Genomic DNA, 19,670 nt, shown 5'->3' with positions numbered 1-19,670 from the left:
AAAAGTAAATCTCTTTAAAAAATAAGGGCATTTTGGTCGTTTGGTAATTACGCTCATCACCATCCTTCCTCAACTTGTCTAGATCCCTGCTATTAGATGGATTTGCATTATGGGCAAGCTTTTTTTTTCACTTGGATCTGTTAAAAGGCCAATCACAGCTTCAAACTTTCTAGTTTGTTATTCTTCACAATTTTAGAGTGTAAGTATACAGCTTATACATACCACCCTCTTAAATCACTAAAGACTAAAGAATCATCATTTCATTGTTTCATAAATATAGAGCAGTTTTATCTTGCTAAAATTGTTGTTTTCTATAATTTGGAGATTTTGAAGCGTTATTTCTCTGTTCTTAAAATTTAATTTGCCCCCACTATATGATTGTTCTCAGGTTAAGCAAACTCATTTTTTTAGAATACGACAAAACCAACCAAGGCTAGTCAAACAGCCAAAGACTTAAATATCAAGTGAAAGAATTTATGACTATGAAGTATTTTATCTAGCACTTGATTATATCTATATACATATATTTAAATGTTTTTTCAGAAAATACCTATCCATTCAATTTGCATCTTTTCAATTCAAAATTGTTTTCGATAAATGTAAATTTCATTAAATAAATGGTAGCATGTCAGTACAATACAGCATGAAAGGCTATGCAGTCACCTCGACAGGCCAAGGGATCCGGCATAAATTGAAAAAGTGCACAAGTACTAATAGAAGGAGGTAAATCAACACCAAGTATCCATTGTCGGACATCTTCAATAATAAGTTTTCCTAAGGAATGTGCCTTGCGTATCCTCCATCAAATCGTCGAAGATTGCGCTCGCGCCATATGTGGTATACAAGATAGCCCAATAGTGCACGATAAGAAGTTGAGATACAATGCTTTCCTCGCCACCTTTTTGTTGCCCACAGAACGTCAGTAGTCCAGTCACGGTGGGGCCAGTCAAAATGCAGGGTGCGCCGGATCACCCTCAAGCAGTGTCTTGGGTAGGGACAATGAAAGAAGAGGTGATTGTGTGTTCCAGTAGCCCCCTTCAAGACATAAGTGGTACCCAAGTAAGATAGCCAATGCTTGTCAATTATAGAAAGATTTCCAAGGATGGCAAGCCAGAGGATAAACGTATGGCCAGGAATCTTGAAAGGGCCCAAGAGTAGTACACACCAATCAACCTTGGTACCCACAGTTCTGAAAATCTGAAATAGCGTAGCCGATGTCAATGGCCCAATCTGTGATCGCCAAGAAATACGGCTAATGCCCCCATGGATATATGGGAGAGTATGAAGGATCTGTGAACAACGAATATCCAAAAGTTACAACCTTTTAGAAAATTACCTTTTTTGTTTAGATGCTTTTGGAAAACAACTTTTAAAGTTGCAGCTTTAAGTTTTAAAATTTTTAGGAAAGTCATCTTATTTCAGCAAAATGCCTTTTATTATTTGCCACTTTTTATAAGAGAAAAAATAATTATAAAGCATAATTTTCAAAAATAAAATGAAATAAATGTGCAAGTGCCAAGTAAATTTATTAATAGTTATATATATATATATATATATATATATATAATTTCCTACTTTTTTAGTTATTTCCTCTATTTTTTATTTTAAATTTTTAATGAATAACTCTTTATTAAGTATTTAAAATATAATTATTCATTTCACGTGAGACATGAATTTATATGTGTAAGCAATCCAACAAGTATGAATTTTTGTTAATAATAAATGTAATGTATTTTTTATATCAAAGGTGATTTATGCATAATATAGCAATATGCATGTCGTCAAATATATGTTAAAGTTTTTTATATAATGAAAGATTATGATTGGGAAATTATTATGGGATCAAAATTATACAATAAGGTTAAACTAATTAATAATATAAGAATTTTAAAGCAACTGCATATTTTTCTTTATTAAGCATTGTGATTTACCATAAATACTTTAACAATGCCTAAATTTTGAAAACTAAAAAATTGCAAGTTTGAAAAATAAGAAAGGATGGAGTTTGAAAGTAAAGAAAAGTGCAAGATTCTTTATTAATCTATAACATTTACCATAAATATGAATCAATCAATTACCATAATTTGACATAATTGTAAAGAAAGGTACCCCATGGAGCTTTTTCAGCTATTTACAGCAGATGCTACAGCAGCTGCAAACATTCTTCCCAATCCAAGATGAAGAAGAAGAAGAAATCGTTTTATTGAAGAAGCACTTTTACTAGCCTTTTAAATTCTAGCTTTCTATTAGTAAGAGTACGACTTCTTTCATTTGAACTTGTAAACCGCTAGTAATAAGCGTTTTTACGCTTTACTTACTTCATTATGTTTTTATTAGTTTTACACATTTTTTGTTAGTTTATAGCAGTTAGATATTCAAACTTGTATATATACTGGCCATAGTCTTCTTCTTCAAAAAAGTCAAGTTTCACCAGAATTAAACTGTATCAGTTACAGCTTTCAACCTCCAATTTTAATTCTTGCTGCAGCAATGGAATTTCTAGTTTCTTGTTCTTTTGCTTCTGCCATTTTTACATGGTATCAGAGCCATCTTTGATGGTCTCTGATTCCTTCTTCTTTTACATTTTATTCTTTCTTTATGAAACTTCAAAGTTGCAAAATACCAATTGACCTCAAGAAATGGCTGAAGATCAAGAGATCGTGAGATATCATCCTAATGACAACCCAACATTGAGTCTAGTGACAGTACCACTAGATGGATCAAATTACCTATCCTGGAGTAGATCCATAAAAATAGCCCTTAGGGCTAGAATGAAATTGGTTACATAACTGGTGAGAAGAGAAGCCTGAAGAAAAGGGGAAAGAACTGGAGTAGTGGCTTAGAAACGATAACATAGTGACCTCATGGATACTTAATTCCATCACCAAAGATATCGTGGAAAGCTTCCTCTACACCAACAATGCCAGAGAGCTGTGATCGAGTTAGAAAACAGGTATGGGCAAAGTAATGGTCCCATGCTTTATCAATTAAGAAAAGAAATCACTTCTCTGTCTCAAGGAACAATGTCAGTAGCTGCATATTTTTCAAAAATAAAAAGACTGTGGGATGAATTGGCCTGCATTTTGCGTGTGCCAAAATATACATGTGATGCTGTGAAAGAATCTGCAGAAATCAAGATGGAAGATCGTATGATAAAATTTTTGGTAGGATTAAGTGAGCAATTTGACAGTGTTAGAAGTCAAATTCTCATGATGGACCCTCTACCTAATGTTTCAAAAAGCTTATTCCATGATTCTGAGGGTAGAAAAACAGAAAGAGGTGAGTGTAGTTCAACCCTATACAAACCAAAATATGGCATTGGAGACCCACAAGAGAACTGATAATTTCAGAAACAATCAAGGGAAGGGAAAATTTGTTGATATAAGAAAACAAGCGTGTAAGGAGTGTGGAAAAACAGGCCAAACAAAAGATGTGTGTTTCGAGATATATGGTTTTCCTGATTGGTACAAATCCCTTGTGGAACAGAGAAAGAAAAACAATCCAAATGTCAACAGAGTCAATGCAGCCATTATAGGAGATGAGACTGTGAACAATGTTGTGGAGAAGAAAAGCATGTCAGATCTTATAAGAGCAGAGATGCAAAAGGTTCTTGAAGGAATCAACCACCGAACACCTTATCCCACAGATCTATGGATGCCTGAATTCTCAGGTAAATTGCTCCAAGATTCATGTTTAAATTCTTAGGACTGCAATTCTTGGATTATAGATAGTGGAGCCACCTCCCATATGTGTAGCGATTTAAATCTCTTTGATAAATCCACACTTGATACACTAAACACCTACGTACATCTTGCAGATGGTTCTAAATATCTAGTAAAAACTATAGGAAATATAACTTTATCTGCTAAACTTGTGCTGGAAAACGCTATGCATGTGCCTAATCTCAAATTTAACCTATTGTCTGTTAGTAAAATCTGCTGCACTTCTCATATTAGATTCAAATTTATAAAATCATATTGTATTCTGCAGGACCACAGGACTAGGGATGTGATTGCAATAGGCTGCCTTGTAGGAGAACTCTATGTTATCAAACAATAATCATTTCAGAAGAAATATAGAAGAAGTTTCACAAAGCTGCAAGGAACTTAGCCTTAGTACCTCTAATGTATCTGCAGAAACATGGCATAGGAGATTAGGACACTTATCATCATATGTTTTGATGCTTACAGGCTTAATTAAAGAGAAGAATAAACAAATTTCATCATGTGATATATGACCTCAGGCAAAACAACAGAGAATGTCCTTTCCTATAAGCACTACTTTTTCTAAACATTGTTTTAATTTGTTACATGTGGATCTTTGGGGTCCATACAGATGAATACTCAATTTCTAGATGCACATACATGCTTACTATAGTTGATGACTGTAGCAGATGCACATGGACTTTCTTAATGCAACAAAAATCCCAAACTGCCAATATGTTAACTACATTTCATAAAATAGTATTAACACAATTCAATAAAAGAATCAAAGTAATAAGAAGTGATAATGGTTCAGAATTTTTAGGAGAACAATGTCAAAACTTCTTTAAAAATGAAGACATTATACATCAAACTACATGAACTTACACACCTCAACAAAATGGTGTAGTTGAAAGGAAACATAGACATTTTTTGCAAGTAGCAACAGCCGTCATGTTTCAATCTAATTTGCCAAAGTGTTTTGGACAGATGCTATTTTAACCTCTACATATATTATAAACAGAACACCTACACCCATTCTTAATTGGAAAACCCCTTATGAAGTATTACATAACAAACCTGTAGATTATTCCCATTTTAAAACCTTTGGATGCTTGTGTTTTGGTACAAACAATCACCCTAACAAATCCAAATTTGAGCTAAGAGCTACTAAACGTGTTTTCTTGGGATATGCCCTTAACCAAAAAGGCTACAAATTATATGATTTGACTAAAAGAACCATCATAATTTCTAGAGATGTTAGTTTTCAGAAACACATTTTTCCTTACATAGGACTGCAATCTGACCCTATCACATGCTCCATTCCTACAGTTTATACTGAAACTGACCTTGAAGACACTGACAACAACATTTCTGTAACCAATATACACAACAATAGCATTGATACAGATGATTTATACCAAAATACCCCTCCTTTAAACCAGTTCATAGAAAGCACTAACCTCAGGAGATCATCTAGACTTACTACTAAACCAGCAAGGTTTAATGATTATATGTGTTCCACTAGTTCTTGCCATACTGCTCGTCCCTCAATTACATATTCATCCAGTATACATACATGCATGCTTACTGCAGCTTCACTTCCCCCTGAACCTACAACTTACAAACATGCAATCAAAAGTAAAGAATAGCAAGATGCCATGGCAGCAGAAATTAAAGCCTTAGAAGACAACCAAATTTGGGAGATTTCACCACTTCCCCAAGGCAAGACACCTATAGGCTGTAAGTGGATTTTTAAACACAAACTGAAATCTTATGGTTCTTTAGATAGACACAAAGCCAGACTTGTTGCAAAAGGCTATAACCAAATTGAAGGCATAGATTAAGTGGATAGTTTCTCCCAGTAGCAAAAGTTGTATCTGTGAGAGTCTTACTTGTTGTAGCTGCTAAACAAAACTGATTTTTGCATCAATTGGACATAAACAATGCATTTCTACATGGATCCATAGATGAAGAAAATTTACATGGAACCTCCTTTAGGATACAATGTCCCATAAGGCCATTTTTATAAGCTTAAAAGATCTCTTTATGGCCTTAAATAAGCTTCTCGACAGTGGAACCATGAGTTTACAACCAAATTAGAACTTTTTGGGTTCATTCAATCTATGTTTGATCACTGTCTATTCACTAAATCCACTTCTAGTGGTTTCTTTTGTTTGCTTGTATATGTCAATAATGTGATTATTGCAGGTCCTAATGAGACTCACATTGTAGAAATCAAAGCTTATTTGCATCAATTATTTACCACTAAAGACCTTGGTACAACAAGGTTTTTTCTGGGCCTATAAATTGCCAGAAATTCTACAAGTATAACCATCAGTCAATGCAAGTATGTTCAAGAAATAGTTGCAGATGCAGGCTTAACACATGCCAAGGCTGCAACTACCCCACTTCCTACAGGCATGAAATTTACATCCCAAGCACAAGAACAAATGGCCAACCCTAAATTTTACAGACGACTTCTTGGAAAGCTCCTTTACCTTGGATTTACTAGACCAGACTTGTGCCATGCTACACAGCAGTTGAGCCAATTCATGCAATCTCCCTGTAAGACACATTGGGATGCTGCCTTACACCTGGTACAATATCTCAAGGGAACCATTGATCGAGGTCTTCATTTTGCTGCCAACGACAACTTTAACATCACTGCTTACAGTGAAGCTGATTGGGCAAGTTGCAAGGATACCAGACGATCCTTAACAGGATATTGTATCTTCTTGGGCACCAGCTTGATTTCTTGGAAAATAAAGAAACAAACTACAGTATCCCTGTCTTCACCTGACGCTGAATACAGAAGTATGGGCACCACTACTTGCATCTCATTTGGATACACAATTTACTGAAGGATCTTCAAATTCAGGTACCAACTCCCATTGCTTTTTATTGCTACAATCAAGCTGCATTATATATCACTACCAACCCCGTCTTTCACGAAAGAACAAAACATCTTGAAATTTATTGCCATTTCGTTCGAGATAAGTACAAGGACGGTTTCTTTGCACCAAAGCACATTTCCTCTTCTGAGCAAACTGTAGACATGTTCACTAAGGCATTACCTGGTCCTCGTTTCTTCTATTTGTTGTCCAAGTTGGGTCTCATCAACATTTTGACAAGCCCAACTTGAGGAGGAGATGTAAAGAAAGGTATTCCCATGGAGCTTTTTCAGCTATTTACAGCAGATGCTACAGCAGCTGCAATCATTCCTCCCAGTCCAAGATGAAGAAGAAGAAGAAATCGTTTTATTGAAGAAACACTTTTACCAGCCTTTTAAATTCTAGTGTTTCTATTAGTAAGAGTACGACTTCTTTCATTTGAACTTGTAAACCGCTAGTAATAAGCGCTTTTACGCTTTACTTACTTCATTACGTTTTTATTAGTTTTACACGTTTTTAGTTAGTTTATAGCAGTTAGATATTCAAACTTGTAGATATATTGGCCATAGTCTTCTTCTTCAAAAAAGTCAAGTTTTACCAGAATTAAACTGTATCAGTTACAGCTTTCAACCTCAAATTTCAGTTCTTGCTGTAGCAATAAAATTTGTAGTTTCTTGTTCTTTCGTTTTCGTCATTTTTACAATAATAAAATTTTTCAAACTATTAAAAATTTTGTGTCAAAACTATACATTTTGGTAAAAAATCTTCTCCCGATATAATATATAATATATAATAGATAGTATCGAGATTATAGATAGACAAATATATAAAGTTTTTACATTTGTATGTCTGTATACGATTGCCTCCGCCCAAAGTTACTTATACGATTTAATGGTCACTTATACTTAACCAAAAAAAAAATTAGATATTGCCATATTTTTTTTATTTATGAATTACATATTAAATTTTAGTTAAAAAGACTTTTATTTATACATTTATTTCATTACTACTGTGTAACAATTCTATTGAGATAATATGAATCACATGCAATTTGTACTTTGTATTAATAAACAAATAAATACCTAAAAGAAGAAAAGAAAAGGAAAAAAGAAAGTTGATATGGGTCAGCTCGAAAAAAGCGTCATCAATATTAAGGAGCTAATTTGTCTTCTTCACAATTTATTTATTTATTTATTTTTTGCAATTTTTATAATTTTTAATTGATTTTATTCTATAATTTGATACAATTTATTTGTTTCTACAAATTTTAACAATAACTCATATATTTAGAAGAAAATACAATATAACAACTTTTAGTATGGGTGTTCACAGTTCGGTTAAATCGACTAAACAGAACCAAATTGAGAATTCAGTTCGAATCGAAAATCGAACCGAAAAATTCGATTTGATTTTCGATTATTTTTTTAAATTGATTTTCGGTTCAATTTTTTCCGTCACCTTTGAGTGAGTGAACCGAACTGAATCGAAAATCAATTTATATATATTTTATTCTATTAATTATGTTATATTAAAATATACTATTATATATTATTTATTATTATTTCTTTTCTTTTCATTTTAAATTTTTAATTGTATTTGTAAATATTTTTTTCAGTATATATTTTATTTTTCCAATTTTAGTATTTAGGTACATGTATTTTTGAATAAAATTTAAAAAAAATACTAAGATTATTTATAATATATATTTAAAAAATATTAAAAAAGCTGAAAAAACCCGAACCGGTTAACGATCTTGAACACCGCTGACTTTTATTACTTCTTTGGGAGGGAAAAAGTTATTCGACAGAACTGAGCAGTCTCTTGCCCTCCCCCTGCCCAACTTCATCCCCCCTTTTTCTGTCGCTCAATCACACGAATCGAAGTACAAAGCTCTCTCCACTAATCCACTCCTCCCACTTCTCGCCTGAAAATGAGGCCCCAGCGTCTGAGTTTCAGTGCAGATGGAGAAGACGAAGAAGATAAGAAACAAACTCTTAACAATGCAGACGAAGAGACCGATTCTGACTCAGATTCAAACTTGGGCTTCTTCGGGGCACCGCTGCTGTGCATCGATAAGCAACAAACCCGTACCTCGAAAAGACGAGTCGGAATGCACAGCAGCGTTGCCCCCGAAGAAGCCCAAGTTGAATCTGCCGCGTGAAGAAGAAGTACCCGTACCTCGAAAAGACGAGTCGGAATGCTCTTCCTCATCTGCGTCCAATTTCATTATCGCGCCTGCCGCAAAACCCAGCGAGAAGAACACCCCTTTCTCTAAAATATTCTCCGAAGAGGATGAAATTTCTCTGCTTAAAGGCCTCGCCATTTTCTGGGCTGACGGGAGGAACAACAAGTGGACCGAGTTTTACAACTTCATCAAGGACAGTCTTCCGCATCAGTTTACGAGAACTCAGGTGTCTGAGAAGATTCGTAGGCTCAAGGGGAAGTTTGAAAACAATTTTAAAAGAGCTCGCGCCAATGGGGGCTGGCTTGATTTCTCGGATGCCCATGAGTCCGCTGTGTTTGAGGTGTCGAAGACACTGTGGGGAGAAGATGAAAACGAAGCTGGGGATAAACATGCTCAAAAAGAAAAGGAGACACCACAAAGGGGAGACAGAAGCAGATCCCAAAAGAAGAGAAAAAGGGCTGGGAAAGAGCATGATGCAGAAAAAGAGATAGTGAAGAACCAAAAACAAGTGGGGAAGATTGGCAAAGAGGAGTTTGCTTCTGCGTACCCACTCTTGTCATCGTCTTTGGATGAAAATGGATATTCCAACATCATCAAGGAGAAATTTCTATTGATTGGCAGAGAGAAGGCACAAGAGCTGGAAGAGAAGTGGAGGGATGTGAAAGCTGCAGAGCTTAGACTGGAGCGTAAAAGGATTGACTTGATTAGGAGGGACTTACACAATCTACTCTGAAGCAAATGAAGGATTTAAGAGATTTTTGGCTTTTGAACAGGTATAACATAAGGTTGTTGTCCATGGAAGTGTTATTTGTAGTTGTTTCTAAATGTTGATTTCAGTTATATATGCTGTTTTATTGAGTTGATGTGGTTTTTGGAAAATCAGATTTCTGTTTCATACTGTACGTTTCCATTTTCTGTTACATTTAGATCTTATGATCCTTTTTATGTCTCGACAGAGGTCTTGCCTTCGAAACTTAAACGTTTCTGAAATATTAGGTGTACTTGCCTGTTTTCAAAGTTGTGTTTTCTGGTCATAGCTAATGAAAGAGAATCAAGTCACAAGTTAGGAAGCAAATAAAATATTTGCCTCATCATGCATGGAATTAGGATATAACTGCTTGAGGCAAGCAGCAGCTGCAGTTTGAATGCACAAATACTAGGAAATAATGTCATAATGTACTCTTAGCGAGTTCCCTCGGGACAGGGCTAATGCTTCGGTCATACTAGATTATTACCCGAGCCTTATGAAACTACCTTTGACGTATTAGTTCAGATAAGATTCCAGTCTAATATTTCATAAATATTAAACAGTTTCAAAAAATTTTGGTTTGTTGCAGCATAAGCCACACACGTATGGCCGCTTCTCATTTTCCCCATGGCTAAAAGCATTAATAGATAAGATCTATCTAGAGCTAGTTGAAACAAGCTGATAACGAGCAGAACTCAGGAGAAGTCTATTATGGTGTATACATTCATCTACCTTGCATTAATAATGTTTTTATAAAATGCATTATTCCCATTCTAATCATGAATATGGTATTGGAAGTCGGTAGTCTTCAATGATTAATCTTGTGGTAATTGCATGGCGCAAAAATCCTTGCTATCCCTTCTTGCTGCTGCTGGTCCAAAGAGAAAATGAAGATAAATATTATAAGTGAATAATGAAAAATAAAGAGAAGAGCAGGGGAAAAAAAAGGTAAGAAATGAAATATTTACATCCCACAACCATGTTATTAGAAAATCAAATGCATTAGCCAACTAACTGTTCTAATGAAAAGTGAAAAATAATGACAGAACAGGAAAGAGAGAGTACAAATCAGAAAGAATATTTCCTTCAAAGAAGCCTATGTGCCTGGGGAAAAAAGGTGGTATTAGATGAACAAAAGAACACAAGGCAAGTTTTTTATGTTTTCTGATACGTAGACAAATAGAAATTTTGAGACATGTTTTGCTCTCATTACGTTATTTAATAACAGATTTGACATCATTAAGTCGCCCCCTATATTTGGATCTTTCTATTTGATTTATTACTGTTGTCTCTTATTAAGTCATGTTTTGATTCCTTTTGCATGTTCTTAATTAGCCAGTCCAGAACTGAACTTGGGCATGACTACTTTACAAGCATGCAGGATTGAGCTTGGATAAATGAAAATTTGGTGGTGCCCAAAGCTCAATTAAATCTTTTAATTAATGACCTATGTTATCCAGACAATGCACTCTTCATCTTGTGACCCAATGGAGATTTCTTATAACAGCTCTGAGTACAGTACTAGCATATATTACTATTTTGTATTGAAAAAGGAATACTTAATTAATGTATGTGATTGAGAAAGTGAAGAGACAAGCTGATGAGTTGAGAATTAAGATATGACTTACTTTAACCATAGCTGAAGATTTCCTTTGTAGTCTTAGTATTTCCTAGCTTTCAGATGACAACATTTTACATCAGTTTGTTGTTTCAATTAATGAACTGTAGATAGATCTTTAATGCTGGACTTGCACATGATGTTGTCCCAATAACATGTCCTGCATAGCCAATCTATGCAAGCAGCAAGCTTTTGCATCTTTCTTATCCAAAATTTGAAATGCAAAGGCTTCAACATTATCTGATATTTCCTCATTGTAAAACAATTTATTGGTATTTGCCTAAACCATACCCAACTGGTGTTTCGATTTTTACAGTTGTCCAGCACTTTAACGTGGTTGCTGGCTTTTGTAATGTGTTTTGATTAGCTTTCACTTGTATAGCTAATTTTCTCTCAGAATCTGATACTTCGTCCTAGAAAACTCAATGCATGAGTTTCTCCTTTCAGTTACCGTTCTTGCATGTTGTCGTCATTTTGATACAGCTCCCAATAAATGATATTTGCTTCTTGTGGTTATGGTTATGTTTGTACAGCTCTTCCCATCCTTCCTGGAACTTGTTTGGATCCCTGCTATTACATGGATTGCATTATGAGCAAGCTTTTTTCTCTTGGATCTGTTAAAATGCCAATCACAGTTTAAAACTTTTCTACTTTGTTATTCTTACAATTTTAGAGTGTAATATGCAGCCTATACATACCATCTTCTTCAATCACTAAAGACTAAAGAATAATCATTTCATTGTTTCATAACCATGGAGCAGTTTTTATCTTGCTGAAAATGTGGTTTTCTACAATTTGCCTTGCAACGGTTCTTCAAGTCATAAATATTATCATTTGTTTGTTGCCCAACTGCAGTTTATGTGGATGAGGACTTTTCAAGAGATTGCATCATCTTTCAGGCATCCAAGGATTCAGAATTGCCTTGACTTTTGTGTATGGTGTAAAGTTTCTTTCTGGATAGTAATTTTGTAATAGAGAGAAGATGAAGCAGAAGTTATGAACGGAGTTGGCAGAAGCAGAAGCAAGAAGGTGAGGTATACTTGAGATGATGTAATCAAACTTGTCATATCTCACAAACAAATATATCTTTTGAGAACTTAATTCCTGCAGAGAGTGAATGATATTTATACAACTGATTTTTGTTTCATATTGGGCGACTGGAGAACATACCATAAACTCACCTGCTTCATGTTATAAACCTAAGGTGTTGTTTTAGAAAGGATTTCTTATGTAGATATATGTCATATTCTGTCATTTGTACAATTATAAGTACATTAACGGGATGTCAATGTCTTGTGTAAGGATATTTTCCTTTCTGGAGTGTCAATGTAAATCAAAATTTAAATACTAAAGAATGTTGTAATTTTATAAATGATTTATATAATTAGACCTAATTTCATGCGTAAATGTAATTAATTTTTTTTAGAGAGAGCTTTTTATTTAACAAAGACTTTTATAATGATTAGATATGGTGTCATGCAACACCTGAGCGCATAATTTTAGTAATGTTGTTAATTTATTGAAGCTCATAATTTGTTCCTTTATATTAAAATTTGTCGTTGCCTTACAATCTCACGTACAAAAATTATCTGATAAATTTTTTTAATGCATTAATTATCAATTACTCAAATTAAATTGAAAATTAATACTTTGTACAATATATGTTATATTGATAACGATGATTATATATACATGCAAAACAAATGCTAATATGTTATTTTAATTTCAATTAACAATAAACTTAAACAAAATGGGAGTGAAATTAATTTTTTAGTACGTGTAATTGTATGGAATTAATATTCTAACAAGTCCATTAAATATGTTTGGGGAATTTTAAATGTAATGGTTCAAATCGTTCCATTTTAATTTTGAGTTATGCTTTGACGAATATGGATGAATTTCAAATTCATTTCAAATGGAATCGTTTGAAATCCTTTCTCCGAGTCCTTCTTTCAAGTCCAAATTCACCCTAAAAGAACTTGATTAAGTAGTTGAAGGACATTTTTGAAAAGTTGAAGGACATTTTTGATATTATAATAATTTGTTGTAGTGGAATCAAAATTACCACTTTAAATTTTTAAATCCTCTTCCGTTTATAATAGTATAGATGCAAACCCTTCTTCAAACCGCAGTTCTAGTAACGAGTTGTAGCCTGCTTTGTCTAATTTTGTAATTTTCTTCTAGATTGATGGTTTTTCTTCTTGAATTTGTCTTATTTAAGGACCTATTTTTCATTGTAGCAAGTAAGGTGTTTTTTTCCTCTTTTTTCAATTTTTCTTTCTTTTTTTGGGTGAGAAAGTTGCACTTCTGTTACTCAACAAAGAATAAGACAACAAAAATACATTGAGGAGGCTCGAAGCCCGCCGAACCTCTATTCGCACTTCTATCTAACGTGAGATCAACTCTATTGGTCTCCCTATACACGAAGACTGTGTTTACTGGATGGGATAGGATATCGCTACCTAGGATTGAGTTGGGACAACCAAATGGATTGTCCCAAATGGGACAGGCTACATATAAGTTTACTAGGGCATACAGAATCCATATTTTATCCGCCAAAATATGTTTACAATCCTAGATTAAGTGCGATCATTTAACTGGGAAATTACTTTCTTGTACCCTTGAATTTGAAATTCCACTTTGCCTAACATCCGCCCTAGTTCGTCTTTCCCCTAGTGTCCCCAATTCTGTTTTTTGTTGTTCGACACAAAGAGGCGAAACTAGAGCATTTGCAGGTTTGAATGAACGGCACGACTCAACAACAATCTTCTGGGTAAGTTTCCGCAACACCTTCTCGTTCTCTACAACCATTTATTAACATGGTTTACCGGTTCTAATTTTTTTCAAAATCCCTTTTCCGAGTTCTAGGGTTATTAGATCGTAGTCCTTCCGCGGCGCACCAAGCCGATTATGTGGCATTCCAACAATTTTCGAACCAGTATAAGTCAGCTTATCACTGTTTCTCACTCGTAATTGCTACAATTGGTTGACATGTACATTCTAATTTGTGCCGCAAATTATTTTACCGTACTCTGTTTTATGCGCGATGTTCTACCTTACATTCTGCTTTGACATCGTAATACATCGTTATGCACCGTCAGCATATACAATAACTTGGCACCCATGTTATTTGTAATTGTATTTGTTTCACAAGCTTTCTTGCTTTCGATTGTGTTGCACTACACCGTAAATTAGGTGTAATGGGTATTGTACACTGTCCAATGGCAGATTGTACACTATCTAATGGCAGATTCCTACTCTGAATACATTTTTGTTTTCCCCTGATTCCCTTTACATTCATATGGTTGACAGTAATATATAGTAGAAATAACTGAGGGCCATCTAATATTGGACATTTGATGCTCGTAATGTTGCATCCTTGCACTTAATCTATAGGGAATACTACGTGGAGAACAATCAATTCACACACAATTTCAGTAGTACCAATTCTGGGGGTAGATCGACTAGTAGGCAGCATTCCTCTGGGTCATCCGATGTTGTAGTGCGGTTTTGCAGTTGTGGTAAGGATGTCGTTCTACGAACTTCATGGACTAGTCTTAATCTAGGTTGAAGATTTCTAGGTTGCCCTGGTAGTGAGGTTCCTTTTACAAAAATTTAATGATCTCCAAAGAATATTAGGTTGATAATTGTCATTGGTTAGCCTCAGCGTCAACGAATGATTTTTACATTCATTGCGCTTGTATAATTGAGGATAGATACATACATCACATATCATTGTTTTGACTGTGGCACATTCGAACGGGTTGACCCCCCCCCCCCATGTACCGTAGGTCCAAAGAGATTATTCTTGGATTGCTTAATAGAATCTCTGAATATGAAATTCGCATGAAACGTTTCAATGAACGTCTCGAAGCTGAGGAGACGCATTGGCAAACTTTACAAAAGTATTGTATCGTCTTACTAGTTGTTTGGCTATTGACCCTTTGGATTGCTCTCAAAGGTTAACTTTGTTGATGTCGTCGCTGTTAGTATATTTTGTTTATTGCTCAGATATTTGCTCCCTGTTGTAGTTTATGCATTTTTTTTTCACGTGCGGTACAATTGATAGTTTAGTCGTATAGAATTTTAATTGTGTATGAATCCAATTGCCTCATTTATGCTTAAATATATATCCACTTCTTTCACCTATTTGTGACCAATGTTATATTGTGTTGTGAGTACATTGAACGTTTCAGACAAGTTTAATATTCTTGTCATTTAATTATCAACCCTTAGGGCAACAACCAATGCATTACATCTTCTTTGCACTGGGTACATTACTACATTAACCAATACTATTCTTAACAGTTTCTATGAAGTGATTTTTTGGATCGAATATAAGTTATCTCATATAATTCTATGCTACAGTTTACAGTGCACCTTTCATTTTTTTCATTGGTGTTCCGTTGTAATGTCTGTATGGATGATTTTCCCGAATGTTTGGTGTTTGCCTCATACACCAACTCATATATAAGAATATAATTAATGCTGTAGTATATTCATTCCGTCTGTGTTTACCCTCATCCCCCAAAAAAACTGCTATGACTCATTTATTATTTCAACTACACAATCTGCAACTACTTCATTAATGTTGACAAAACACTCAACATTAATTCTAAAGCTATCAGCGGTAATAAATGGTCTGAAGGTGGACAAAATGGCGGCAGCATCCCACTCTGTCCATTTTCAGCCTATGCATTTACCAATTACAAATGTCCAATCCCAGCCAACTGCCATAAATAGGGATTAATTCATCCCACCTATAATGCATCCCCTTTGCGTTAGATCCATCTGAAACCGCACAGATAGTAAGCTAATAACAATATAAAGAAAAAGAGCCATTTTGGTTCAAGGTAGTAAACACATAGCAGTTTTTATTTCATACCTTCACGTAATCATCCCAGACATTATTGTCTTCCACCGTTATCATATTTCGGCTCTCATCCCAACCCAATCCCGATTTCGTCAGCATAGTGGTCAGCGTCGAGTAGTGCTTCTTCCAGACATGCAATTTAAAAGTAAAATGTGGTTCAGCTTTCCAACCAGTTACAACCAAATTCTTAAGCCCTGCTATAAGACATTCCTCTTCCATAATCGTCCACGTTCAGCAACTATAAGCCCTATCTTTGTTCCCTCCCCGCCGACGCGGCCTGCTGCTACCGTCATCAGGTCCGAGCTCCATCTTTCAATGGACGATCGATCGGCTTACCTGGGTGAAACCAGCACAAAAAACTATGTTTTTGTTTGGATTAATGTTTTGGATGTTTTTGTTTTGGTGTTTTGGAGATACAGAGAGAAAAATAGAGATAAGTAAGTATGTATTTTGAGATAGATGATATGTTTGGATTTGTGTTTTGATATAATATAAAATAATGTAAAATAAGTGGTGTAGGTTTGGTGTTGGGATTTGGGAGACAGGACTTACTGTTCATTGTCAAATCATGTCTTTTAATATATATATTTAGTAATATATATGTGTATGTATATATAGTATTTTGTTTGTTAGTGAAATATAATATATATTTATGTTAAGAGAAGAATAAAAAATAATTAAAAAAAGTAATAAAAAAAATTAAATTACAATTGCACACCTAGTGGAGGTGTGCAAAATACAAAACCAAACATTGTGTATGTGTTGGTTAAATAGGTAAATGCAAGTGTATAATTGACCAGGACACAACCTGTACAAACGATGTAAATATTGTGCATAGAATGATGTCAAACAAAAAATAAAATGCAATTGTAGAAAGGGAATCATAGTAATGTCGTCTGCAACAACAGGACTTGAACATAACAACAATTGAAATGATTGATTGTAAAACATGCGGCCTTTAGGAATCACACAAAGTGTTCACACAACTTTCGGTACGCATAAGAGGCTGACATAACAATGATTACAATTAACCCCCGAAATAATACATCTCACACGCATCATTAGACTTATGACTATAAGCAACGAGGTCAGGATATAGGTTGATGAGTCGCATGTGACATCAAAGGCAACTCATCTACTCATTGTACATGGATGTGGCCATTGTATCCATCCAAGTGGACCATGAGGGGTTGTTGTCAATATTCCACACACAGCCAACCTCACCATCGGTCCTAATATCTCCATGACTCGGTAACTTATTTTCTAGAGGATCATCAGGCATTTCAGTCCTTAAAAAATTACGCAACAGGCAACAAGTCAAGATTATCCGATTTTGCATCTTGATGGGATAGAATGATTGACTCCGTAAAATATCGGACCGAATTTTAAGTAGACCAAACGTTCGCTCAATCACGTTACGCGCAGAAGAGTGCTTGAGGTTGAAGAACTCCTAATGGTTTTGCGGTCCACCTGTACCAATGTCCCATTCTCTTAAATAGTAGCGAACACCTCTGTACGGAGTCAAGAAGCCTTTGGCATTCGCATAGCCGTTGTCACATAAGTAGTAATTAACTATGCAAGGTATAAGCGAACGTTATGTAATAAATTTATTATTTGCAATAACCAACTCACATATTAAGCAGTATACACAGTTTAGCAAGCATGTATGGAGCAGAGTCATACCTGTAGGAACTCTTAGACTTTCTGGTCTGTGGACAGCATCACGTAAAACACGACTATCCGCTGCACTCCCCTCCCAGTCGCTAAGGACGTATATGAATTGCATATTAGGATTGCACACCCCAAGTACGTTCACAGCTACTTGACCTTTGCTTGTTCGGTACCGTTCTTTTTCATTTTCGGGTACTCGTACATCAATGAATGTGACATCTAAAGCCTCGAGACATCCCTATAGTATGGATTACAATAAAAAATTACAGTTAAATACAATCAGAACATCTAAGTACCAATAAGCATATTACAATGTATTCGTAATCCAGAAACAAAAAATATAACCTTAAACCATCTCCAGTAGGGGTCCACGCATACCTCTATAATCGGAGTTGGCCAGGCTAGCAGGACATTATACAATTTAATTATTGACTTTAGCACACGGTGAAAATGTTTGCTAATCATGCGTCCAGAGCATAGAAAATCATGCTTCACCACACAAATCTTTTTATGATGGGCTACCTTATTGAGGAAAAACGCAACTTGCTCCAGTACGGTAAGATGTTTGGTTTGCGAAATGCCTGTAGAATATTCAAGTAGATAGCACAGATGTTCGAAGGCATTAAGTTACGTAGGTTACGTAGGCAAAACTCATTGAAAACAAAAACCAGCTTATGTAGGTGGCGAACCTGGTCCAGTATCCTAGTATTGATTAAGTATCTCCGACGCCGAGACCGATCATTAGTAGGATTTTTGGAGGTGAGGTGTTTTATAAGATAAGTAAATATAGTTAGAGCGACTGCAATCTCATCCATGACTTGTTATAAAACAATTAAAGCCAATGTAACTTTTTGAATTGACCTCATCCTAAATAGCAAAAAAATATTTATCCACACTAAAAAAAATTATCACGATTGCAATACAAAGATAATCCATAGTTCCCACACATTTTCTATGTGACACAATTTGCAAGCAACAAAACATTGTTCTATTGTCAACAAAAAGTACAATGATGGGAAAAATAATTAGCAAAATTTCATGTAACATTTTCACACAATGTACTGTGTGAATGGGGTATACAGTAGAACCATATGCTTCGGTCAAAATTACACAACCGCTGTTTAAAAACCAATAGTGGGTTGACCCAACTAGCCAAGATTTCACAACATTATACTGTATATAGCACAAGATTACTGAAATGGCACCAAACGAGCCAAGAAAGGAATAGAGGGTTTTAGCATAACTCACTTGCATATTTCGAGGGATTCCTGAGCTAACCACAAACAGCACAACTGAATGCGAAGCAGACCGGCGGCAACAATGTTAATGGCATCTCCGGCAAGGATTCTTGGCAAAAAAAATTAAAAAAATTACCTTAAAAAAATAAATTTGTACAACATAATAATAGAGGGTAAAATACGAAGTTATACAGGAATAATGTCACCTAAACCTAAGTCAGCGGCCACGATGAACTCACCTTAGGACCACAAGGAGGCTTGTTCTGTCGAAGCCCTTCCATTTCTGCCTCTATTTGCACCAGTGGAGAAGACACTGTTTTAAGTGAAGTGGTGATAGCAAATTTAATTTGGTCAGTGTAAAAGGAGAAATCCGTCATTTCGCATTGCTATTTGAGGGTATTAAGGGCGAAGCACCTGAGCGTAAATGATGGGATAGCTGGTCGGGATTGCTACCATAGCACCAGATTCATATACCAGGTTCCATTTCGCATTATATTGAGCTTGCCCTTTATTTACCGGGCCTCACATTTCTCAGGTAAACAACTTAATGTGTGGGATTGAGCGGGATACCCTGCTTAATCTCACGTAGTAAATATGGCCTAAAAGAAAAAAGACCTAACACCCAAGCTATGCAACAAAATCGAGACATCCATGTAGATTGGAACAATAGGAGCATTTGTTGGATTTATTAATTCAATAATGTTGCACTTTTAATTCATATTGGGCTTATATGTAAAATAAT

The 19,670-nt window shown here is 35.2% G+C and overlaps 1 protein-coding gene and 1 long non-coding RNA gene across 2 annotated transcripts; one reads left to right on the top strand and one right to left on the bottom strand.

The window, feature by feature from the left end:
* The first annotated feature begins 8,392 nt into the window (after positions 1-8,392).
* Positions 8,393-12,293, top strand: LOC148788403 (STOREKEEPER protein-like). Its single transcript, XM_088879474.1, has 2 exons — positions 8,393-9,553; positions 12,002-12,293. The coding sequence occupies exon 1, from the start codon at positions 8,557-8,559 to the stop codon at positions 9,511-9,513; it is 957 nt and encodes a 318-aa protein (XP_088735600.1). The 5' UTR covers positions 8,393-8,556; the 3' UTR covers positions 9,514-9,553; positions 12,002-12,293.
* Positions 12,294-16,965: 4,672 nt separating this feature from the next.
* On the bottom strand, positions 16,966-19,245 carry LOC148788402 (uncharacterized). Its single transcript, XR_016065359.1, has 3 exons — positions 19,168-19,245; positions 18,939-19,037; positions 16,966-17,928 (listed from the first exon to the last, which is right to left on the bottom strand). It is a non-coding gene; the product is annotated as an uncharacterized LOC148788402 (long non-coding RNA).
* Between the last annotated feature and the right edge of the window lie 425 nt (positions 19,246-19,670).

The sequence above is a fragment of the Sesamum indicum genome, linkage group LG4 (genome assembly GCF_026168435.1).
Source record: "Sesamum indicum cultivar Baizhima isolate 11 linkage group LG4, ASM2616843v1, whole genome shotgun sequence".
NCBI classification, from domain to species: domain Eukaryota; kingdom Viridiplantae; phylum Streptophyta; class Magnoliopsida; order Lamiales; family Pedaliaceae; genus Sesamum; species Sesamum indicum.
The sequence above is the reverse complement of the archived record's forward strand: the minus strand, read 5'-3'. Positions and strand labels throughout refer to the sequence as shown.

Coding starts and splice junctions, on each gene's coding strand:
- LOC148788403 (XM_088879474.1), top strand. CDS start 8,557: ATGGAGAAGACGAAGAAGATAAGAAACAAACTCTTAACAATGCAGACG.